The sequence below is a fragment of the Lynx rufus genome, unplaced genomic scaffold (genome assembly GCF_022079265.1).
Source record: "Lynx rufus isolate CCGP_SWC_20201006 ecotype Redwood Valley unplaced genomic scaffold, mLynRuf1.p SCAF_4, whole genome shotgun sequence".
NCBI lineage: Eukaryota > Metazoa > Chordata > Mammalia > Carnivora > Felidae > Lynx > Lynx rufus.
The window spans coordinates 163073341-163098206 of NW_025814856.1; the positions used below are offsets into that span (position 1 = coordinate 163073341).

Here is a 24866-nt window from a genome sequence, read left to right on the forward strand (position 1 = left end):
TTTTGGAGTGTTTTGGCAGGGAGGGTGTCTTTAAAAAAAAATTTTTTTTTTACATTTATTTATTTATTTTTGAGAGACACAGAGACGGAGCACAGCGGGGGAGGGGCAGAGAGAAAAGGAGACACAGAATCCAAAGCAGGCTCCAGGCCCCCGAGCCATCCGCACAGAGCCGGCTGCGGGGCTCGAGCTCACGAACCGCGAGATCATGACCTGAGACGCAGTCGGAAGCTCAAGTGACTGAGCCATGCAGGCGCCCCAGGGAGGGTATCTTAAATTCACAGGGAGGATGCAGAATTCAGTGTACTTGTTCAATCCACCGTCTTACACCAGAGCTCCCCCAAAATATTTTCTGATCCCTGGACTCCTTTTTGGCAGAACAGAGCTATTTAAAAAAATTTTTTTTTAACGTTTATTTATTTTTGAGACAGAGAGAGACAGCATGAACGGGGGAGGGTCAGAGAGAGAAGGAGACACAGAATCTGAAACAGGCTACAGGCTCTGAGCTGTCAGCACAGAGCCCAACACGGGGCTCGAACTCACAGACCACGAGATCATGACCTGAGCCGAAGTCGGACGCCCAACCGACTGAGCCACCCAGGCGCCCCATAGAACAGAGCTATTTTACAAGCTCCATGGGATATCTAGTTCTCCACTGTAAACCTTTGCCTGTCTTGATCACTGACTTCATCGGCAGACATAGTTCTGAAGGACTTTCGACTGTTTCCAGAAATTAGATACGTCTTCCTTACCATGTTCGAGATTTTGCACAAGAATGTGCCCTAGGTTGTTGCTGAGGCACTGGCTGAGAATACCGGGTACTGTGGCAGGCGAGGAGGGTGCCAGGAAAGGATGACGGAGTTCCTGAGTCAGCCTTCTCCATGACAGTTGTTTCGGTGTGTGGCCCTTCCTGTGGACCCAGGAGGTGAGAGAGGTGGGGTCTTTAGGTCTTATATGTAGATTGACGATGCCCCTCCTCTAGTTTGATAGGTTCCCAGAGCACAGGTGCCCTCAGGGGGTGTGAACACAGGTGCGGAAGATTCATCAGAGGAGGAAATTGGTGCTTAGCAGGTGTCATTTTTCCCTCCAGGCTCCTGTGACCTTTGATGACATCACTGTATACTTGCTTCAGGGGGAATGGATGCTGCTGAGTCAGCAACAGAAGGAGATCTGTGGTTCCGACAAGCTGGTGGCACCACTAGGTATGGGCCCCTGTTCGCTTCCCCACCGCCTTGGTCTAGGTCAGCATTCCAAATCATATCCGACTCTGCCGTACTGGAGAATTTTCTGGAATCCTACCATTTTTTCCAGGCCTGTTTACACCATTCACCTGCGCAGCCCCTTATGTAACTTAACTGCACAAGATTCACGCACCACCCTTTCTCTCCTTCTCGTACGTTGGCCAAGAGAAGCGGGGAACTGGAGCATGTCAGGGCTGGACCTTGATGCCTTACCGTATCACACGGTGCCAGCAGGAAGCCCGGCCTGTGGTGGGTGGAGCTGCAGGGTGGATTTTGTTTCAGGTGCCCACAGGACACTGGAGGTAGTGAGTGTTGGAAGCAGGAGCATCATCTGGCCTGTGGAGATCTGGGCCCAGGCCCAGCCCCCACCATGTGACTCTGGTGTGCCTTCGACCCAACTTTCACATTTTAAGTCTTGGTTTCCTTCATAGGGCCGTCGTAGAGGCTTAAGGAGCTAAAGGCACTTAAAACTTTGTGCCCATGGAGGTGTATTTCACCTTTTCTATTTTCTGAATGTCCTTTCTCTGCTTCTGTGGGTAGACTTTCTGTGCCACGGACAGACGTGATTGTAATTCAACACGTGTGTACAACGTATGTGCTATTTTCTCAATTCACTTGGACGACCATGTGACACGCCTTTCTCTTCTTGTCATCTCGGCCCCCCCCCCCCGCCCCCGTCTAAGGCTGCGGGAGCCACAGGCAGCTCTCTGTGGGCGCAGGGGCTACAGCGGGTTCTCCCAGGCCTGCCAAACCCAGTTGGAAAACTGCCGGTTCTTTTAAACCAAAAGTTGCAGAGTCGCGGCTCACGGGCCTTTATTCTGCTTTCATCACTTTTGCTTGGTTTCTCTACAATATTTTTTATTTTTTTAAGTTTTTTTTTTTTTTAACATTTATTTATTTTTGAGACAGAGAGAGACAGAGCATGAACGGGGGAGGGTCAGAGAAAGAGGGAGACACAGAATCCGAAACAGGCTCCAGGCTCTGAACTGTTAGCACAGAGCCCGACGCGGGGCTCGAACTCCCGGACCGCGAGATCATGACCTGGGCCGAAGTCGGATGCTTAACCGACTGAGCCCCCCAGGCGCCCCTAATTTTTTTAAGGTTACATAAGTAATCTCTAGACCCAACGTGGGGCTCAAACTCAAGACCCTGAGATCAAGAGCTGCGTGCTCTTCCCACTGAGCCTGCCAGGTGGTTCCTTTACAATATTTAATTTGTTAATATTTCACCATGGGGAGTTTTTACATGGAATTATGATTTCTGGTTTCTCTTGAAAAGCAGTACAGCCTGGCAGCGCTGACCCTGCGTTCCCCGAGGGGAGCGGCAGCTGTACCCCCACACGGGTGGCCACAGCCTCCCCACCCGGCCTGCTTTCCTCAGTTACGTTGTTGGCCTGGCCCCTCTCAGCATTTGGGTTTGTGAGTCTCTGTTCTGAACCAGGAGTAGTTTTCAAACCCTTTTAGCCTCAAAGAGGGACACTGTGCCCCTCACTGCATTCACTTAGTCCCCCATTCTTTTAGGAGCCTCATGGATATCTGAGTTTCCAAACCACCATGCTGAAGTATCAAGATTCCTACCTGTGCCCTTGACCAATTATCTTACAGTGCGGAGGGGGAGGTCCCAGACAGACCCTTCCTTAACGTTGTGACCGGGATCTAAGACTTCATAAGTGCTTCTCTCTGTTCCTGACTCAGGACCAACTGTTGCCAACCCAGAACTGTTCTACAAGTTTGAGCGAGGGCCAGAGCCATGGGTGGGCAGTGCCCAGGGCCAGAGGAATGTCCTGAGCCACCATCCAGGTGAGTGTGGACCCGCATGGGAGGAGGGGTACTTAGCTGGAGAGAGGGGGCAGAAAGCTGGGCACCAGGACTCCTGTCTTATCCCTGGCCTCTCCCTGCTGTCCTCCAGCTCACATGAGAATGCTGTCCTTCCCCAGTGTATCTGACATATACACATCATTCTCCAACTTTCTCTTTATTTTTTTTAAACCATTTCTTTTTTTTTTTTTTAAATTTTTTTTTTTAACGTTTATTTATTTTTGAGACAGAGAGAGACAAAGCATGAATGGTGGAAGGGCAGGGAAAGAGGGAGACACAGAATCGGAAGCAGCTCCAGGCTCTGAGCCATCAGCCCAGAGCCCAACGCGGGGCTGGAACTCACGGACCATGAGATCGTGACCCGGGTGAAGTCGGATGCTTAACCGACTGAGCCACCCAGGCGCCCCTAAACCATTTCTTAATGTTAAAAAAAAATTTTTTTTAAACATTTATTCATTTTTGAGAGACAGAGAGAGACCGAGCATGAATGGGGAGGGGCAGAGAGAGAGGGAGATGCAGAATCCGAAGCAGGCTCCAGGCTCTGAGCCGTCTGCACAGGCTCCAACTCATGGACTGCAAGATCATGACCTGAGCCAAAGTCAGATGCCTTAGCCTAAGTGACCGAGCCACCCAGGCGGGTGTTTTTTTTTTTTTTTTTTTTATGTTTATTGTTTTTAAATGTTTTAATGTTTATTTTTTATGTTTTTTAATGTTTTATTGTTTTTAATGTTTTTTTATTGTTTATAATGTTTTTTATGTTTTTAATGTTTATTTTTGAGAGAGGGAGACACAGGGCACGAGCGGGAGGGGAGTGCGCAGAGAGAGAAGAGGGAGACACAGAATCTGAAGCAGGCTCCAGGCTCTGAGCTGTCAGCACACAGCCTGATGCGGAGCTCGAACCCACAACCCGTGAGGTCATGATCTGAGCCCAAGTCGGATGCTTAACCGACTGAGCCACCCAGGTGGCCCTGTCTTTATTTCTGCCTGAGAGTATATGTTGATTTGCAGTTATATATTCTAAGTTCCACGACGGCATGACTTTGTCTTACTGACTCCTGTATTCCCAGTGCTAAGAACAATGCCTGGCACATAGCAGTTGCACATTAAGTAATCACTGAGTGAATGGACAGATGTCTGCTAAGTTCTAGGATTTCTTTTGGCTCTTCTCCTTTGATAAGCCCGTCCTGTTGAGGGACTGGCTTGGCTAGAGTCAGGCCAGGTGACATCGTGTCATTGTATGAGGTGGTTGAGTTACCCAGCCCCCAATGCTGGAGAAAAGGGAGGCGGAACAAGCTGTTCCGGGAGTCGAATCACAGGAGTCTACTCTCCCTCACGATCTGTCTCAGATGGACCACAGGGAGCCCGAGACTTCATAGATACCAATTTGTTTTATTTTGTTTTCCAATGCTTGGCTCTTTCTTTTGAGCCTGCTTACTCTTCATTAGCCGCTTTGTGCTCCTGGGTGAGCTCCGGGTGTGTAGACTGGACTGTTGGCCTGGAGCAAGTACCATGGAGTCCTTGGCCACTGGGCATCTGTGCTTATTATGCACAAGAAATGGCTCGAGGGGAGTTAGAGCTGCGAAAGCTGTAAGTTGCGTTGCGACTAAGGCGTGAATAAAGAAACTTCTAGTTTAGCTTGAGGAAGAAGATCTGTGTGAGTTGATGAGAGTTTTCGCCTCTTGGAAGGGCTGTGGTGTGGGAGAGGGCTTGTGTTTCTCTGGAGGGCTGACATAGCACCCCTGGGTGGAAAGTACTTACAAATGGATCGTGGTTTAAGGCAAACTCTGGGGACAAAAACTACCCAGGAGGTTGGTCGTTCCCTGGTTCCAAAGATGCGCGAGCGGAGTGCAGACGTCTGTGTGCCAGGGTACCCTGGAAGGTTCCTGCTGAGGACGGAGTTGCAGGATTTGGCTTTAATATCTTCATTAACTGACATTTTATCAGTTTGCGTTCTTATCCATAAATAAGCTTGAACTTCTGAAGATTGTGCCCGTATCTTGGGTTGCAAAGATGAAATTGCAGAGGTCTTTTTGGCCAAGCCAAAATTTAAATTAAAAAAAAAAGGGGGAGTTGCTTAAAGCTCCTCTGATTTTCTTCTGGGTCAGCTGAGGTGGGCCCTGGGGCGCTGGGGGTCTGGAAGAAAATTCCGAGTAGAGCCTGTGTCACTCTTGGGTGTGACTTCCAGCTTTCGTGTTTGATACACTGAGAGCCTCATGGGTGGCAGTGGCTCTAACTACAGGACCTCAGACCAAATTCCACTGGTCTCTTTTCTCTAAAGGGAAAAACCAGATGGGCTGCGTGGAAGAAGGGGACGGGCGGAGTCCGGCCACAGAAGCCGGACCGTACCTGCCGCCTCAGAAGAAAGCCTGTCTTTCCCACTTCAGCACGGAGCCTGGCAACACTGAGGGAGACTGTACAGGAAGAAGCAAAAAACCCTTGAAACCCCGGTCTATCCAGAAGTCTTGGTTTGTGCAGTTCCCGTGGTTGGTCATGAACGAGGAGCAGACGGCTCTCTTCTGCTCTGCCTGCCGAGAATACCCGTCTGTCAGGGACAAACGGTCAAGATTAATCGAAGGTTACACAGGACCATTCAAGGTAGAGACGCTCAAATACCACGCCAAGAGCAAAGCTCACCTGTTCTGCGTCAATGCCTTGGCAGCACGGGACCCTATCTGGGCAGCCCGTCTCCAGAGCATCCGAGATGAATCCGGAGATGTTCTGGCCAGCCCAGAGCACCTCTTCACGGCAGATTATCCCATATTGTACCCCCCAGGGCCTCTGGGAGCCTATGAGAACATGGCCCAGCTCCTGCCCGGCTCCAGAGCTGAACTGGAGGACCCGAGAGAGGATGGAACAATTCCTGCATTGTATCTCGACTGCATTTCTGAATTGAGGCAAAAAGAAATTGCTGATGGTATCTACAGCGCCTCAAATGTTAACATTTTGTGTAATGACGCTGCCGAACCCTGCGGCCAGGTAATGTGTTTGTAATGATTGCTGTGTCTTCAGGGGAAGGATTCTGTACTAAGAACAACATATTTTGCATGACGATGATGGGGAGATTATAGTAGCTACGCCTGCTGCTAACATTATACTGTTATCATAACCTAACGTGCCGATAATGTAGTAGGCATTATTTTATGTGCTCTACGTGTATTATCACATGTATTTAAGACAGCACCCCTGTTGTTCTCATTTCCTTTTGCAGACAACAAAACATAATTAGTGGGACAGAACATTCTAACTCCTGATATAAAGGGAACATCTAAATTCAGAACCCTGATCTTTATCCAGAATCCAAAACAGTCGCAGAACTCAAGAAGATAATACGCGACCACAAAACAACCACAGAACTCTTAAATACTTAACTTCTAAAAGTTTTTCAGCTTTGACTTTGGAATCAGGTAGCCCTTTGAAACTGTAAAATCTCTCCACGCCCGTTCTCTTATGTAAGGGTTTTGATGCTGCCCTAAGGCCGGTGGAGCGGGTCAGATTAAACTCGTCTTATTGGGAGGAAACAGCGTCAGGGGGACTGACGTGGCCACAGTCCACCTGTGCCAGAGTGTGGCTGCCAGCTGGCACTCCCTCCCACCCCCTGTGCACCGGCAGGTCCCGAACCTCTCTGGCTCTCACCTTGCGGGCACTCAGTCGGTCTCTAGCTCTTTGCAAAGTTGGCCGCAAGGAAACTGCGTTCACTGGAGTTTTTGAGTTACGGGGTCCTTTGCCATTTCTCAGCTATTTCACACGAGCAGGATTTTACTAGAAGTCATTTGGAGTACCCCTCTACTTCCAACGAGAATAGCTCAGATGTTCCTCATCCCTAACATGAGAAGGGCCCAGCTAAAGTTAGTAAGCGTGGGTTTTTCCAGAATCTGGAAAAGCAACAGAGCTCATTTCTCTTCATGTTCATATTCCGTCTAGTGTTTGGTATTAGGAGCTAATAAATATGTCTAACCATTTATAACCTGAATTCCTTTAGCAGGAAGGCACGTGTAAACCTCGTCACTGAATATAAGCATCTTTCGTTCTTCTGTACGACTTCTTCTTCCTTCCCATCCCAGTGGGAAATCTTAGCAGGTGCTCCTGGAGGCAGACAGTCATCATTGTAGTCACGGATGAATAGAAGGCAGCCCCTTAGAACCTTACAGGGAGGGGTGCAGTCATAAGCTCTTCCAGGACCCCTGTTCTTCAGCACTTTTATTTCCTCCTAGGAGACCCCAGGATCAGACTCAGGCTCATTTGGTTTTTTGTTTGTTTGGTTGGTTGGTTTTTTCACCTACTAACTCTGGGCCTCACAAATTTGCTTCTTTGACTTTGGCTGGGTACATTGCTGCCTCAGAGTACATCTGGGCCTCTTGGCAAGCCTCCCAAGAGAGACGGGCCTTGAGAAGGTCCTTACGAAGGACCTTGAAAGCATCCTGCTGGGTGTCTGGCATAAGAGGCGTGTTGAGTGACTGCTGCTCTTTGTTGCAGGATCCTTCTGAAGAGGGGCTGTTTGAGGAGGTTCCTGTGGTGTTTGAGGAGCTCCCGGTGGTGTTTGAGGATGTGGCGGTGTATTTCACCCGGGAGGAGTGGGGCATGCTAGTCAAGCGGCAGAAGGAGCTGTACAGAGACGTGATGCGGATGAATTATGAGCTGTTGGCTTCCCTGGGTAAAGACTCACGTAGACCCTTGTCTGCCACCACCATCTGACATGGGAACCCCACAAGGGCAGCTGTGGCTTGTGGCCATCTTCCCATTTCTACCCTCTCCCTGTACATTGGCGGAGAGAGATTATATTTTTTGTACCTCAGAGCTCTCTTCCGGCTTTGGGACGCTACTCACCCCCTCCCCACGCTCCCGCCCGTCCATCTTTCACCCTCCACCAGACATGCTGAATCCCTCCCACGTGCCAGCTGAACACCAGGGAAGGTCTCTGCTTTTGAGGGGCTGGCAGGTTTGGGGGAGAGACAGACACTTGAATAAGAAGCTAGAAAGTAACACAGGCTCCGTGAAAGAGGTTCGGGAAAAGTGCCCTGAGGCCGCTGAACAAGAGTGATTTCATTTTGCTGGGCGTCCGAGGGAGGGACCAGGAAAGCCTTTACAGAGTCTGAAGTTGGAAAACCAGGCGGACGGGGAGAAGGAAGGGCGTCCAGACATGACGGAGGGAGGGACGGTGTGAGCGAAGGCATGGAGGCGCCCTCCCCTCTGTCTATGCCAGGCCCGCGGCATCGCGCCCAGGGGCCGGCAAGGGCTGGTGGCCTTTGGCCGCGGTGTCGCTAGGTTGGGCACCGGCGCATGAGGAACGCAGTAGCGTTTGTTACCTTCTTGGGACAGTGCTGTCTCTTGCCTCTGCTTCTTGTTCTCTTTGCTTCCCGTTCCTCCACCCAGGGTTCTCATGCGGCATCGAAATGGGAAGGCGACTTTTCTTCTTCTAAAGCTCTTACTTACTGACTAGCATATGTGATAACAGCAACCTTACAGAACGGGCGGCTGGACAGAACTCAGGAATCCCTGCAGCAATCTGTATCGTGACTTCCGTGGAGTAAGAACTAAGAATATCTGTGACTCAACTGACGTCCTAGCCCTTGGTTTATCCTGCCCTTTCATGCGCAGCCAAGATACGGATTATTTTCTGAACATTCCTGACCTGTGTGCTTGTTGTTCTCATTGTTCAGAATTTTTAAGTGGCTCTCCGAACATTCAGAAGTGATGTAAAAACTGGTTTCTTGTGTGATAATAGAGGTGTTGTAATCCTGCCTTAGGCCCCAGGCACTTGTACAAAGTATGCCTTCAAAGAGCATCACTACCTCTAGAACTGTTTATTTTTACTTTTTAAATATTTATTTATTTTGGGGCGAACGGCAGTGGGGGACAGAGGACCCGAGGCCGGCTCTGGGCTGACAGGCTGACAGCAGTGAGTTCGATGTGGGGCTTGAACTCATGAACTGGAAAATAATGACCCGAGCTGAAGTCATACGCTCAACTGACCGAGCCACCCAGGTGCCCCTAGAACTGTTTAAAAGCAGTGAGAATGAAGGGGAAATTCATTTTTAAGAAATACACAACACGTATGAGAAATTGGGTTTTCCTTGAAAGGAATGCACAGTAGTGACGTGCCTTGCCCTCAGAGCCCCTGCGGAACGTTGTCGTGAAAGCAGTGCTAACTGATGTTGACAACAGGGTGTCTCCCACCATCGGGGCTGACAGCATACGACATAAGCACATGCTCATTTTCTTTTGAATTTGTGTCGGTTAGGAATGGGGAAATCTTTTTTTATATATAATATTTTTTAATTCTTTTTTTTTAAAGTTTGTTTATTTTGAGAGAAAGAGAGAGAGACAGAAAGCAGGGGAGGGGCAGAGAGGGAGGGAGAGAGAGAATCCCAAGCAGGCTCTGCACTGTCAGCACAGAGCCTAATGCGGGGCTCGAACTCCCATACTGTGAGATCATGACCTGAGCCGAAACCAACAGTCAGATGCCTAACCGACTGAGCCACCCAGATGCCCTAGGAATGGGGAGATCTTAGCTAACTGGGGGAAATAAGGGACAGTCCCGTCTTGGTTATGCTTAGTTGGATGAACAATAAGTATCATCAGAGGAAGGGCAATTAATTTTGCTTGAGGGTAGCAGGCAAGAGTCAGGAAGGCTTTATAGAGAATGGGGACATCCTCTTTAGTCGTCTGAGAAATTAAAATGGGTACAGAAGTCTAGAAATAGGGGCACCTGGGTGATCCAATCAGTTAAGCACCCAACTCTTGATTTTGACTCAGGTCATGATCTCACGGTTTGTGGGAATGAGCCCCACATCAGACTCTGTGCTGACAGTGTGGAGCCTGCTTGGGATTCTCTCTCTCTCTCTCTCTCTCTCTCTCTCTCTCTCTCTCTCTCTTTCTCTGCCTCTCCCTCTTGCTGCCCCTCCCCCACTCACACTCTATCTGTCTCTCTCAAAATAAATATTAAAAAAAATAAAAATAGGTGCGCCTCGGTGGCTCAGTCAGTTAAGCATCTGACTTTGGCTCAGGTCATGATCTTGTAGTTCATGGGTTTGGGCCCCGCATCAACTGTTTGTACTGACAGCTCAGAGCCTTGGAGCCTGCTTCGGATTCTGTGTGTGTCTCTCTCTCTCCGCCCCTTCGCTGCTCATGTGTGCTCTCTCTCTCTCTTTCAAAAATAAACATTAAAATTTTTTTAATTAAAAAATAATAAAATTAAAAATAAATAAAAGTATTTTAAGGAGTCTTGAGAATATAAGTGGGGCCAAACATAAATGATTTGTATGTTTAAAAATGACCTGTGTTAAAGGGCATTGGGCTGGTATTTGGGATATAAAACAGTGTTGAAACACAGTGGAGGTGCTATTAGTTTTGCTTTGGTGAGTTTTTTTCCCTCCCATACTTTATTCTCCTGTGACAAGTACTTTAAGAGTTGAAAATCCAATATTATTTGGTACTAGCTTTCAATTATTTTTCTTTTTAAAAAAATTTTTTTTTAACGTTTTATTTATTTTTGAGACAGAGAGAGACAGAGCATGAACAGGGGAGGGTCAGAGAGAGGGAGACACAGAATCTGAAACAGGCTCCAGGCTCTGAGCTGTCAGCACAGAGCCCGACGCGGGGCTCGAACTCCCGGACCGCGAGATCATGACCTGAGCCGAAGTCGGCCGCTTAACCGACTGAGCCACCCAGGCGCCCCTCAATTGTTTTTCTACAAAAAGAACTTCTCCTTGGAGTGAACACAATTGGTGAAAAAGAAAACCCCATTATAATTTTTGCAGCCAAGAGGAGTTCTATTAGCCTTAAAAAAAAATCTCCCATCCATTTTTTAAAGGCTTTTAAAATATATGCTTATTTATTTATTTTTGAGGGAGAGAGAGATAGAGCATGGGTGGGGAAGGGCAGAGAAAGAGGAGGAGAGAAAAATCCCAAGCGCAGAGCCTGATGTGGGGCTCGAACTCACAAACTGTGAGATTATGACTGAGCCGAAATCAAGAGTCAGCCGCTTAACTGATTGAGCCACCCAGACACCCCTCCCATCCATTTTTAATGCTTCTTATATTTTATCTTCAAATATTCTGATGATCTGCTTATACTGGGTATTACAGGAAGCTTCTGTGTTTTTCTTTATTCTCCTGTGTGGAAATAATAACAGTGGTTTCTGCTGTCCACTGAGCATCTACTGAGCGTTGGTCCTGTGTTGAGTCTTTTATGTATGTTCTCTCTCATCCTTAAAGCAAACCTCTACGGCAGGTAGTAGTAGCATTTTCAGATGAGAAAGCAGGCCTGGGAATCCCGACCATCTACCTGGAAAACGGAGAAACTGAAATTCTTTCTATTCTATTCTGTGCATTCCATGTGCCTTATACTCCTTCCATTCCCTGCTTTGTAGGTGTTTATGGGCACTTGGATTCCCTCCCTTTTCAAGATTTGTGCTAATCATATTGTTAATATAATAATAATAATAACACCAAATATGAGGTGAGATTATTTAAGAATTCGAACAGTACAAGAATTTTCTAGAAGTCTCCACTCCCGTCCCCAATCCCCCTTGCTGGAAGTTACTAGTTTGCCTGGCTCTTTCAGACTTTCTCTGGAGGTCACGGTTAGTTCCCTCCATCCAGGGGAACTGGCTGGAGAAAGGGGCCTGGCTGTCCCATGTGATCAGGTCATGTTGCTGTAGTTCATTGTTGCTGTAGTTCATTGTAGTTCATGCTGTAGTTGCTGTGGTGGGTCTTTGGGGTCTGATGGTCATCAAGCTGCATCGCAGCACATTCTTGCTGTTGATTTCCTTTTGCTCTGATCCTTTCAGGAAGCCCAGCTAATTCTTCCATTGCTCTTGTTAGGGTTTACAGTTAGTAGATTTGTTCTTTCAGATTTTATAACTATTGTACCTGTTTTTAAAAGGTCTCGGGGCACCTGGGTGGCTCAGTTGGTTGAGTGTCTGATTTTTGATTCTGGCTCAGGTCGCGATCCCAGGGTCATGGGATCCAGCCCTGGATTGGGCTCCGTGCTGAGCCTGGAGTCTGCTTGAGATTCTGTCTCCCCGTCTGCCCGTCTCCCCTGCTCATGCGCTCTCTCTCTCTCTCAAAAAAAAAAAGTCTCAGTTTGATATAGTCGAACTTAATATTAATTTCTGTCAGTTGTTGACAGTTAAATTATACAGACTGAAGCTTTTCAACAGAGAGAATGTTTCCAGGGGAGGCCCCCCCCCACCTGTCACACCCTCCTCGGTCTCATCAGCTGTCTCATCAATAGGACTGAACCTGTAGAGGACAGTCACTTTGTTTATGGAGAAAAGAAGAGGTTTGTGTTTTGTTTTTAATGCTTTCCTATTTCGCCCTTTTCGTACGTAGACTTGCTTATTTCGAGCTACTTATCACTCTACAGAGCTTCCGACTATGCTTTTACTTCCATGCTTTAAATTCTGGTTTCAGAGTTTGGTCATATTTGATGATGTCTCTTGTTTCCCCCCCTAAAAGAAAACTCAGACCCTGCTGTTAAGAAACTAGTATTTGTCAGTGACAGAAGTAGACCTGCCAATATAGGGACTATGCGGTAGCCCTTGTTTTTATTAGTAAGAGTGTCACCCCACGCCAAGGGGCAGGTCACACACTTCAGGTGGGCACTGCCCTTTCTATGGGCGCGGTCATCAGCTACAGCCAGAACTCACAGAGCTGGGGGCAAGAAGTCATGCCACTAGGTGGAAACCAAAACCTAGTAGGAGGGCCTCGGTGAGAGACGAGTGGGAGCTCGAATGGCTCACGTGATGTGTAGGGAGGCAGCTGCTGTACAGTGGGGGCTGTGCAGGAGACAGGGAGCGACCCAAGGCAGCTTCTCTCAGCCGACTCATGGGTAGGGCCTGCCAGCCTTCGGACGGAGTTAGCCTGGAAGGATCAGAAGTCCGTCTTTGCAAGCCAAACCATTTCTATGAACTTTTATGGAGGGTGTGTGTGTGTGTGTGTGTGTGTGTGTGTGTGTGTCTGTGTGTGTGTGTGTGCATGTGCATGCACTTGTAGTTAGGGCCCCTTTGCCATTTTTCCATTACTAAGACTTAGAAAAATTTGTTTGAAATTCCCTCCTGTCTCTCTCATTCTGAAGGGAACAAAAAGGAGAGGGTTTTGGCAGCATTTTAGCCACAGCTTCTAAGAGGTCCAGTTGGGGCGCATACCCCTGGGCCCGGTGTGGCGGTGGCGGGGCAGGCGAAGGTGGCCGGTCCCCAAGGAGAATAGAACTGAGGCGAACAGATTCAGGGATATTCAGTCTCCTGTGTGTTTCCAGTTTTTATTTACAAATATTTCTCCATAATCATGTTTTTGAAACCTAAGTAGTTCTAACAGGACTTATACCACAAAATGACAGTACCCTATCCCGGCTTTCTCTGTTGCTGGGTCCTCCTCTCCAAAGTCTTCTAGCTGTTTCTTCTAGTAATGTGCCTCATTATTTCTAAGAAATACACACAGACATTATTTTTTCAAAGAGTGAACCTCATAGTTTACACTCGTAATACAGCTTTATTCTTTGCCGCCGCTACTTGTTTGGATCAGCTCTGTGTGTGTGGTTCTTTTTCCTCACTCTTTGGGTGGTCAAAAGAAAATTCAGAGAGCTTTACATGATACGAGTATCATATTGAACAAGAAACCAACTGTTCGTGAACAGGGAGGCCTCACACCCAAAGTGGTTAAGAGCTTGACTCTCAGCAGTTAGAGTTCAGGGAGTATGTTGTTTGGTTTTTTAAATTGTGATTGGTTACTAGAAACTTCTTTTCTTTTTAGGGTAGTAGCACTGTGTAAGTTTTCTTGTGCACAGCCGACTGGCTTGGAAGCCGTAAGGTCACAGTGCTATGAAGAAAGCTTCAGTTTTGTTTAGGGTCAGCGCCCCCATTTAGGTGAAATTGGGGCAGTTAAAGATTTGGTTACGTGATTATGAGTGGTTTAGGGGGTCTGTTCAAACTGGGGCCTCCATTCTGGTTTCCCTTTAGCCGGGTGAGATCAGTTGCCACACAATAAATAAATATCACAAATTTAGTGGCTAAATTTTTAACCCATTTATTATCTTGAAGTTCTGGAGGTCAGAAGTCCAGATGGGCTCAGCTGCGTTCACTGCTTAGGGTCTCACGTGGCCAAAGTCAAGGTGTCCATCAGACTGGCTTCCTATCAGGAGGTTCTGGGAACAATCACTGCCAAGAGCATCCAGGCTGTTGGCAGAATCCAGTTCCTTCTCAGAGGTAGGACTGAGGTCCCTGTTTTCTTGCTGGCTTTCGACCAGGGGTCATTCTCAGCTCCTGCAGGCTGCCCTCTGTCCCTTCCACGCGGCCTTCTCCATCCTTGGGCCAGCAACAGTGTGTCGAATCCTGTTGGTCCTTTGTTTTGCTTTGTTTTAAAAAAATTTTTTTAAATCTCTATTTTTGAGAGAGAGACAGAGTGTGAGCAGGGGAGGAGCAGAGAGAGAGGGAGAGAGGGAGACACAGAATCTGAAGCAGAGCTATCAGCACAGACCCTGACACGGGGCTCGAACTCACGAACTATGAGATCATGACCCGAGCCGAAGTCGGATGCTTAACCGACTGAGCCACCTAGGCGCCCCTGCTTTGTTTTTGAAAGTTTATTTATTTGTTTTGAGAGAGAGAATGTGTGAGAGCTAGTGCAGACGTGTGAGCCGGGGAGGGACAGAGAGAGAGAGGGAGAGAGACAGAATCCCAAGCAGGCTCCGCACTGTCAGCACAGAGCCCGACGCGGGGCTCGATCCCATGAACCATGAGATCATGACCAGAGCCAAAGTCAAGAGTTGGATGTTTAACTGACTGAGCCCCCCAGGTGCCCCTGTTGATGCTTTGAAGCTCTGACCTCTCTGCTTCTAAAGGGTTGATGTGGTTAGGTGAGTCAGCCACATAACCTCTCTTTTGCCACGTCATGCCACATAACCACGGGTATGAGGTCAGGTCACAGGTTCCACCCACACTGCAAAGGGTAGGGATCAGGAAGGGCCAAGGTCCCTGGAGCTCATGTTAGAATTCCACCTACCCCATGAGAGAATGTCGTTTTTCTTGAGTGATACATGCAGAAGTATTTAGGGATAAAGGGGGTATGAAAAGAGTGTAGTCTCAATGGTTCAGAAAAATATCACCTATGTAATATTTATGTATTATTCATACATGTATGCAGAGAGAGGAGAGAAAGAGGGGAGGGGAGGGCACACAAACATATGAGTGTGAGAAAACAAACAGGACAAAACGTAAATGATTGGAGTTTCTTGTATTATTATTGAAACTATAAGTTTTATTTTATTTTTTATTTTTTTTTCAACATTTATTTATTTTTGGGACAGAGAGAGACAGAGCATGAACGGGAGAGGGGCAGAGAGAGAGGGAGCACAGAATCGGAAACAGGCTCCAGGCTCTGAGCCAACAGCCCAGAGCCTGATGCGGGGCTCGAACTCACGGACCGTGAGATCGTGACCTGGCTGAAGTCGGACGCTTAACCGACTGCACCACCCAGGCGCCCCTGAAACTATAAGTTTTAAATGGTACACAAATTTACCCCCTCTGCAAAGTTAGGAAGTAAAAGTGTAGGCTTGTCAGGTAGTAAACTATCTGGGCTTCGTCTAAAGCTGAAGTTTCTTGACCCTTCCCCCTCAACCTGCCTCTGGTCTGGAATCTGGTGTCTTGTGTAGGAAGAAGGGAGTTCTCCTCCTAACCTCCGCCTGGCCCGGGACTTCTGGTGTGTCCGGGGCGGGGGTGGGGGCGCAGTGGTGGGTGAGTGGGGAGGAGAGGTGCCGCAAAGCTTTCACCTGGCTTCCACTCATGGCTCGGGTAGTTGAAAGCTGATTCTCTGGGTGAGTTTGTGGGCTCTACGCTCCCCCGCCATCCCTTACTGCCACCTGTTCTACACGGTGAATGTCTGTTTTGGCCGTCAGCCCCATAGTGGCTCATTCCTGGGCTGCCAACAGGCAGTCATGGGCAGAGTCCCTGGAAGTGGCTCCAGACCCTTCTCTTTCCCTCAGGGGCCCACATCTGGACCATGGAAAACACTTAGGTATCCTTTGCTCCGACAAAGTCTGGGAATGTAGGCTGTTCCCAACATGGCCGCCATGAAGGAGCCCATCAGAGTCTGCCTTTTAGTCTTTTCCAGGCCTGGATTCATGAGGAGCCCCATAGCCCAGGAGATAAAGGTCAGGATGTCATCCCCATTAGGCTTAAGGTCAGGGGAAAGTAGCTCGCGCCACCTCTCTCCATGGTAGGGGAGGGGTCCTCACGGTGTATTTGACATCTATGTCCAGAAACATCTCTAATATCCAGCTTCCTGTCCTCTTCACTCCCAGTGCACCGACTCCCTGTGTCGAGGGCTCGGGTCCCAGCCCAGTGTTTCAGCCACCCACTTTCCAAGTCAGGCCTCAGTGGTCTAGCTTTGGGATGGGGGACAGTTGGCTCCTATCTTTTTGGTTTTTTTGTTTTGTTTTTTTAATTTTTTTAATGCGTATTTATTTTTGAGAGAGAGAGAGACAGAGATAGAGCATGAGTGGGGGAGGGGCAGAGAGAGAGGGAGACACAGAATCCAAAATAGGCTCCAGGCCCTGAGCTGTCAGCACAGAGCCCAGTGAGGGGCTTGACCTCACAAACGGAGAGATCATGACCTGAGCCCAAGTCAGACAACTTAACTGACTGAGCCACCTGGGCGTCCCTCCTATCTTTTGGACCTTGAACCAAAACAGACGGGCAGACTCACACTTTAGTATGTCTGTTGCTGTTCCTGGTTTGTTGATTTTAGAGTGATACTCGCTCTTGATTCCTACTGTGGATGATGAAGATCCGGCCCTCTTACGCCACCCTGGGCCCCCACTCTGTCCCTCAATCCTCTCAGAACAAGTATATCATACTGTTTTGGTTAATTCAATGTAAATTATTTGCATAATTATGATGATGTATTATTTATTTATTTTTTTTTTTTTTAATTTTTTTTTTCAACGTTTATTTATTTTTTGGGGACACAGAGAGACAGAGCATGAACGGGGGAGGGGCAGAGAGAGAGGGAGACACAGAATCGGAAACAGGCTCCAGGCTCTGAGCCATCAGCCCAGAGCCCGACGCGGGGCTCGAACTCACGGACCGCGAGATCATGACCTGGCTGAAGTCGGACGCCCAACCGACTGCGCCACCCAGGCGCCCCTGTATTATTTATTTCTGATCAAAGTGGCATAGTATGATGATTTTCCTTGTAGGATATTCCCCCCCTGAAATTGAATTTTTTTTTTTGCTAGTTTTCTGTACTATTGCCAATTCTTCTCCAACTGTCCAGCGGAATTCTAAACCTCCTCTGAAGAGCTTTTCCACATGCTCAGACATCCTGTGACCGATCAATTTCATTCTTTCCCCGGGGGCTTCTGTTATCAGGTCTCCATTCTCCTGCCCTGTCCGACAAGCTGGTTATTCTTTAGGCCTGCACAGCTGTGGCCTCTGAGTTTCCTTTGTCCCCCTCCTGTCCCCTGGCTGTATCTCTTCCAGGTTTGTATCTTCATTTTTTGGAGCACATCTTCCAGTAACTTCCCAAGAAAGGCTGCATGGGAGGACATGCCTTATGCTGCTTTCCAATTGGTAGCTTGGGGGGGGGGGGTGGCGCCTAGATGGCTCAGTTGGTTGAGTGTCCAACTTTGGCTCAAGTCATGGTCTCACAGTTCGTGAGTTCGAGCCCTGCATTGGGCTCTGTGCTGTCAGTGCGAAGCCTGATTCAGATCCCCTGTCCCCCTTGCTCTCTGCCCCTCCCCTACTCTCTCTCTCTCAAAAATAAATAAACACTAAAAAAAAAAAAAATGGTAGCTTTGAAATAGTTTCCTCAGTATTTTGAAAGCATTGCATTTAGGTTTTACTGGTGCTGAAGAGAAGTTAAAATACCTTTTTTTAAAAATTCTTTTTTAATGTTTATCTTTGAGAGAGAGAGACAGACAGAATGTGAGCAGGAGAGGGGAAGAAAGAGAGGGAGATACAGAATCCGAAGCAGGCTCCAGGCTCCGAGCTGCCAGCACAGAGTCTGACATGGGGCTCGAACTCATGGACCACGAGATGATGACCTGAGCCTAAGTCAGACGCTTAACCCAGTGAGCCACCCAGGCGCACCTAAATACCTTTTTCTAACTAAATCTTTGAACACAGCCTGTTTTATTCTACTCTGAAAGTTTTCAAGATCTAGTCTAGTGTTCTGAAGTGTTTATAGCATCAGTGACTTTTCACTTCTTGTTCTGGGTACCTAGTGCTTCCCTTCCACTTGAAAACTTGCATTTTCCGGTTTGGGGAGACATTCTTGTATGATTTCTTCCTATTGATTTTCTCTTTTCTTTCCTCCAAAAAGCCCTATCAGTTACATAGTGGACTTCCTAAATTGAGCCTCTGGTTTTATTTTCTTCTCCTTCCCCACCTCTCCCTCCTTCTGCTTCTCCTTTTCTGCTTCTGTCTTTTTTGTTCTACTTTCTTGGAGATTTTCTCAATTTTATTTGCTAACAATCTACTTAATTTTGTCATTTGTTCTATCGTATTTTGTTGTTTTTTAATGCTATTTTTGAGGGATAAAGAGACAGAACGTGAGTGGGGGAGGGGCAGAGAGAGAGGGAGACACAGAATCCAAAGCAGGGTCCAGGCTCTGAGCTGTCAGCACAGAGCCCGACATGGGGCTTGAACCCATGAAATGTGAGATCATGACCTGAGCCAAAGTCCAAAGCTTAATCAACTGAGCTGCCCAGGTGCCCCTCTTCTATCATACTTTTAATCTAAGAACCCCTATGACTCTCTTCGTGGGTGATTATCGTGACTTTTCTCTCTGGGAACAGGAATTCAGGTTGTTTTTTGGAGATCTGTTTCGTTCCTTGCAGTTTCTCTAGTTCCTCCGATCTCTTTCCTACCCGTTTCATGTCAGAGGCTTGTCTTAAATAAATACCGTGTGGTTCATCCAGGTTTAAGAGTAAAGCCTTGACAAACCTTGGCTGGAAGCTCTGTGCGCAGCTGGGACTCATCAAGGGGTGGGTTTCACTGCAGGGTGTCCGCTGTGAACCTGCAGGTCTGAGAATCCTGCAAAAGTCAATGTCCCGGAGGCCTTTGGGGCAGAAGGGGACAGGGAGGGGCAATTCTCTTTCTCCAAAGAAAACTCTTCCAGGGGCACCCGGGTGGCTCAGTCCGTTAAGCATCCAACTCTTGATTTTGGCTCAGGTCATGATCTCACCAATCGATCGTGTGTTCCAGCCCTGTATTCAGCTCTGTGCTTGGAGCCTGTTTGGGATCCTCTCTCTCCCTTTCTCTCTGCCCCTCCACTGCATTCTCTCTCTCTCTCTCAAGATAAATAATAAATAAACACTTTTAAAAGAAGAAAAGAAAACTCTTCCAAGTCCCCTGGTTGGGGCCAGAAGCCGAGCCTGTGTTCTTGGAGCTGAGTAGTGCACATTTCCGAACACAGACTCTTTCTTCATTGTCATCACCCTTCTCCTTCTTTGTCCACTATCCCCACCCTCCCCGGGCCTGGAACCTTCCCACTTCTGTTTTTCTGTGGACTAAATCTCCATTCTCCTCCCCAAGTGAGGGTAGGTGGGGGTGGCGGTGTTCTCTGGTTTCCTGGGGCAGGTGGGACGACCCGGGTTGGAATGGTTTCTGCAGACTGTGGGCCCACCCTTTCTACCCGTTTCTTACTCACCACCTTCCGCTGCTCATGGCCCCTCGTCCCGAGTCTCTGGGAGATTCTGCCATTAGATCTGCTTCTTTCTCCTTGCCACCTACTTTGCCAGCATCTGGTGTTCAGTAACTTTTCCTTGTATTATTATTATTATTATTATTCCATTGCCCTCATTTTAGACATGTTTTAAGGATGTATCCAGTCTACTGCACTTTAACAATGTATTAAATTATATTTTTATTGGTAGTAAATATATGGATACACACTCATGACAGATATAAATATATAAATGTATTCAAGTGACCCTAGAGATGAACAGTGACAATAATCACTATTTTCCCAGAAGCACCCACGCTTAGCAGTTGTATTTGTCTTTCCAAAGGGAATTTACACACACATTCACACACATACCAAAGCATGTAGGTAGATATTAATGGATTTTATTTTATTTATTTATTAAAAAAATTTTTTTTTAGTGTTTATTTTTGAGAGACAGAGACAGCATGAGTGGGAGAGGGCAGAGAGAGAGAGAGGGAGACCCAGAATATGAAGCAGGCTCCAGGCTCTGAGCTGTCAGCCCAGAGCCCGACGCGGGGCTTGAACTCACAGACCGCGAGATCATGACCTGAGCCGAAGTCAGAGGCTCAACTGACTGAGCCACCCAGGCGCCCCTATTTTAAATCAAGAAAGCAATTTCTTTGCCTACCCCTGAGAATATTCATTTTTTAAATAAAGGGCAGTGCTTAACCCAAAGGCCTGACCCGCTTCTAGTCATATTTAAGGTTCCTCTGCAGGTGGCAGACATTTTTAAGGGGCCTTTCAAGTGCCCCTTGAAAATAACTCATGTAGTAAGATACCTGCCCATAGGCCAGCCATGGTGGCTCTGGGGGCGCTTGAGCCAGCATAGTGCCCGTGACAGTCTAACTCTTCTCGCATGGCTTTACCATCCCTGCCCTCTCTCCTCCTGTTGTATCCTGTTTCCTCCAACACCCACCTTTCCTCTAGATGCAATCAGCTGACTCTTGTCTCCAGTGGCTGGTCCGTGGAGCTAAGGACGTTATGTATCCTGGCTAAGAGATGCACGTTAGCATCTGGACCTGACTGCCTCTCGGGCTTTAGGCATAAATTGGCCTGCCACGTGCGTATGTTTTCATCGTGGCCCTGGCTGAATAGACTTTCTTAAGAGATAGACCCAGAGCCACCCCTGAGTATTTCCGTTTCTGTGACTAGCTTCGGGCGGGCTACTTGACTTGGTGGTCCACAGCAGGGACCTCAGTGTGACTCTTCGTCCCTGCATTAGGGCCTGCGGCTGCCAAACCAGACTTGATCTTGAAGCTGGAACGTCGGGCTGCGCCCTGGATCAAGGACCCAAACGGGCCCAAGTGGGGGAAAGGTCGTCCTCCTGGTGAGTCTTGACCTACTGAGCTCTGAAGGGCACATCCTGGGGCCCACGTGGCCACAGCGAGTCACAGAGTGTTCACTCAGCCATCCCTGTCCTGCTCCTGTTGTGCAACAGGCCTTGTTTTAGGCCCTGGTGGACAAAGATGAGTAAGAAACTTAACTGTGCCGTCCAAGTGTCAGACAGCCTGGGAAACGGGGTCCGTACGGGAAAAACGAGGCCCTTTCATGAGCAGAATGCTAATGGGGTCTGTGGTAGAGCTGGTGGGGGCGATGTGTGGGAGACACTGGTTATAAGGAACTCTGTGACTGCAGGCCTGCAAGCTGCCCTTCTTCCCTCCCCCTCCAGTTTTTCATGACAGCACCCTGGCCTGTGAGAGTTCACTGTTTTGTGTATCTCAGTCAGGGGCTTATTGGCTAGTAGCTACTGTGAATACTTCGGTACCTCCCTTCTTTCTTTCTTTTATAAGATTTTTTAAATGTTTATTTTTTTAATTTTTTTTAAATTTTTAAAAATGTTTTTATTTATTTTTTTGAAGGAGAGAGAGAGAGACAGAGCAAGTGGGGGAAGAGCAGAGAGAGAGGGAGACACAGAATCCGAAGCAGGCTCCAGGCTCCGAGCTGTCGGCACAGAGCCTGATGCGGGGCTCGAACTCACGAACTGTGAGATCATGACCTGAGCTGAAGTCGGACGCTCAACCGACTAAGCCACCCAGGCGCCCCTTAAATGTTTATTTTTGAGAGGCGGGGGGAAGGGCAGAGAGAGAGGGGGACGTAGGATCCGAAGTGGGCTCTGCACTGACAGTAGACAGCCCGATGCAGAGCTTGAACTCACAAACTGTGAGATCACGACCTGAGCTGGAGTTGGACGCTTAACCGACTGAGCCGCCCCTGTACCTTCCTTCTTCTAAGGCTCGTAAGACGACTTATGGATACTTAACCTCATTTCTTTGTGGTGCCCGAAAGAGGATTGAAGTCACTTTTTTATCCAATAGCATCTATGGCCAAGGTGGCTCATTAAGCTTGCTAGCAGCTGATGTCACACGGTCCCAGGGTAGCTGTGTGGATGGAGAGAGGGAGGCTGGCTAAAGGTCCCACAAGGGTCAGAGGACCTCTCTTAGACCGCAAGCTGACTTACACAGATAACAATGGGGAACGGTTTAAAGAGAAGTCACTGATGATTTCTAGAAAGGTAGATCACATTCAGCTCTGCTTTGCATAAGGGATACTCATTAAATTGGATATCCTAGTTGATAGGAGGCTACAGAGTTCTGGGCAGCAACACTAAGCACATTTGTATTTGCTCCAAAGGGAAGAAGAAAATGGTGGCCGGAAGAGAGGCAGATGCACAGGCCTTGGCTGTAGAATCCACAGTGCTTCCGGCCCCTTCAGTGGAGACCCGTAGTTCCCACGGTAATCCCAGCCTTTGTGAGGTTGAAGTAGATGGACCCAGGAAAATCAAGAGGACTTACCGACCCCGTTCAATCCAGAGGTCATGGTTTGGGCAGTTCCCGTGGTTAGTAATCGACCCCAAAGAGACCAAGCTCTTCTGTTCAGCTTGCAAAGAAAGACCTAGTCTCCACGACAAATCATCCCGGTTAGTCCGCGGCTACACGGGGCCTTTTAAAGTGGAGACTTTGAAATACCACGAGGTCAGCAAAGCACACAAGCTCTGTGTCAACACCGTGGAAGTCAAGGAAGACACCCCTCAGGCTGCCCCGGTCCCAGAGATCTCCAGTGACCTGATGGCAAACATGGAGCACTTTTTCAACGCTGCCTACTCCATCGCGTATCACTCGAGGCCCCTGAATGACTTTGAGAAGATCCTGCAACTCCTCCAAAGCACCGGGACCATGATCTTGGGCAAGTACCGCAATCGCACCGCGTGCACGCAGTTCATCAAATACATCTCTGAGACTCTCAAGAAGGAGATCCTCGAGGATGTCCGGAGCTCCCCTTGTGTGAGCGTGTTGTTGGACAGCTCCACAGACGCCTCCGACCAGTCCTGCGTGGGGATTTATATCCGCTACTTTAAGGGCATGGAGGTGAAAGAGTCGTACATTACTTTGGCCCCTCTCTACAGTGAGACGGTGGACGGATACTTTGAGACCATCATCTCTGCCCTGGATGAACTGGACATCCCCTTCCGGAAGCCCGGTTGGGTGGTCGGCCTGGGAACCGATGGCTCGACCATGCTGAGCTGCAGAGGAGGCCTCGTGGAAAAGTTCCAGGAGGTCATCCCCCAGCTGCTGCCTGTCCACTGCGTCGCCCACCGGCTGCACCTGGCCGTGGTCGACGCTTGTGGGGGCATCGATCTGGTGAAGAAGTGTGACCGGCACATTCGGACCGTCTTCAAGTTTTATCAGTCCTCGAATAAAAGGCTGAACGAGCTGCAGGAAGGCGCGGCTCCCCTAGAGCAGGAAATCATCCGCCTGAAGGACCTGAACGCCGTCAGGTGGGTGGCCAGCAAGAGGCGCACGTTGAACGCGCTCATCGTGAGCTGGCCGGCCCTGGCGAGGCACCTCCAGGGCGTGGCAGAGGCCGGGGGCCAGATCGGGCACAGGGCCAGAGGCATGCTGAAGCTGATGAAAAGCTTCCATTTCGTCAAGTTCTGCCACTTCCTTTTGGACTTCCTGAGCATCTACAGGCCTCTGTCCGAGGTGTGCCAGAAGGAGATCGTGCTGATTACGGAGGTGAACTCCACACTGGGACGGGCCTATGTGGCCCTGGAGACCCTCCGTCACCAGGCAGGGCCCAAAGAGGAAGAGTTCAACGCCGGCTTCCGGGACGGGCGGCTCCATGGCATCTTCTTGGACAGAATGCAGATGGCAGAGCAGCGGTTCCAGGCGGACAGGGAGAGAATGATCCTGACCGGGATCGAGTACCTCCAGCAAAGGTTTGACACAGACCGGCCCCCGCAGCTCAAGAACATGGAGGTGTTTGACACCATGGCCTGGCCAAGTGGGATTGAACTTGCCACTTTTGGGAACGATGACATTCTTGCCCTTGCCAGATACTTTGAGCTCTCCCTCCCCGCAGGGTACAGCGAGGAAGCACTCCTGGAGGAGTGGCTGGGCCTGAAAGCCATCGCCAAGAACCTTCCGTTCTCCATGCTGTGTAAGAACGCCCTGGCCCAGCACTACCGGTTCCCCTTGCTGAGCAGGCTGGTGGCGGTGGTGGCCTGCGTGCCCGTCTCCACCTCCTGCTGTGAGCGGGGCTTCAGTGCCATGAACCGGATCAGGACCGACGAGAGGACCAAGCTCTCCAACGAGGTGATCAACATGCTCATGATGACGGCAGTGAACGGTGTGGCAGTCACAGAGTACGACCCCCAGCCCGCCATCCAGCACTGGTACCTGACCTCCTCAGGCCGGCGTTTCAGCCACGTCTACACTTGTGCCCAAGCGCCACCTCGCTCCCATGTGGGTAAGTCCGTGTGACAGAGTTCCTGGACGTGGGAAAACGAAGGGAGAGAATCTTATCTTCCCAATCCCATGCTGACCTTGGACACGGAGGTGTTGGACCCTGTGTCAGCTGTCACAATAGGCGTGGTCTCAGTGGGTGCGTGAGACACGACATCTACCCTCACAGAGTTTATGATCCGGCTAGGGAGGCAGGGCATACTTGCTGCGGGCAGCAGGGAGTAGTGCTGAGAGCACGAATTTCGGAGCCAGTCTGCCCGCTGGTTCCGCTAACTAGTGTGTAACGTCGGGCAGGTTAATCGCATTGTGCTTTGGTTTTTTTTCTGTAAAGTGAATTAATACGTGTCGAGTGCACAACATCTGGCC

General features: G+C 48.8%; 1 protein-coding gene across 2 annotated transcripts in view; it reads left to right on the forward strand.

Moving 5' to 3' along the window:
• The window catches only part of ZNF862 (zinc finger protein 862), a 38244-nt gene that overhangs the window by 8902 nt on the left and 4476 nt on the right, over positions 1-24866 (forward strand). The window contains exons 1-7 of one of the 2 annotated variants that reach the window (XM_047096624.1): positions 572-922; positions 1088-1199; positions 2933-3037; positions 5334-6031; positions 7529-7706; positions 20981-21085; positions 22390-24504. In XM_047096624.1, the coding sequence (XP_046952580.1) occupies positions 1139-1199; positions 2933-3037; positions 5334-6031; positions 7529-7706; positions 20981-21085; positions 22390-24504 (3262 nt within the window). In that variant the 5' untranslated portion in view covers positions 572-922; positions 1088-1138. Of the gene's footprint in view, positions 1-571; positions 923-1087; positions 1200-2932; positions 3038-5333; positions 6032-7528; positions 7707-20980; positions 21086-22389; positions 24505-24866 lie in introns of those variants that run through there. The other variant, XM_047096623.1, reaches the window with a different exon arrangement.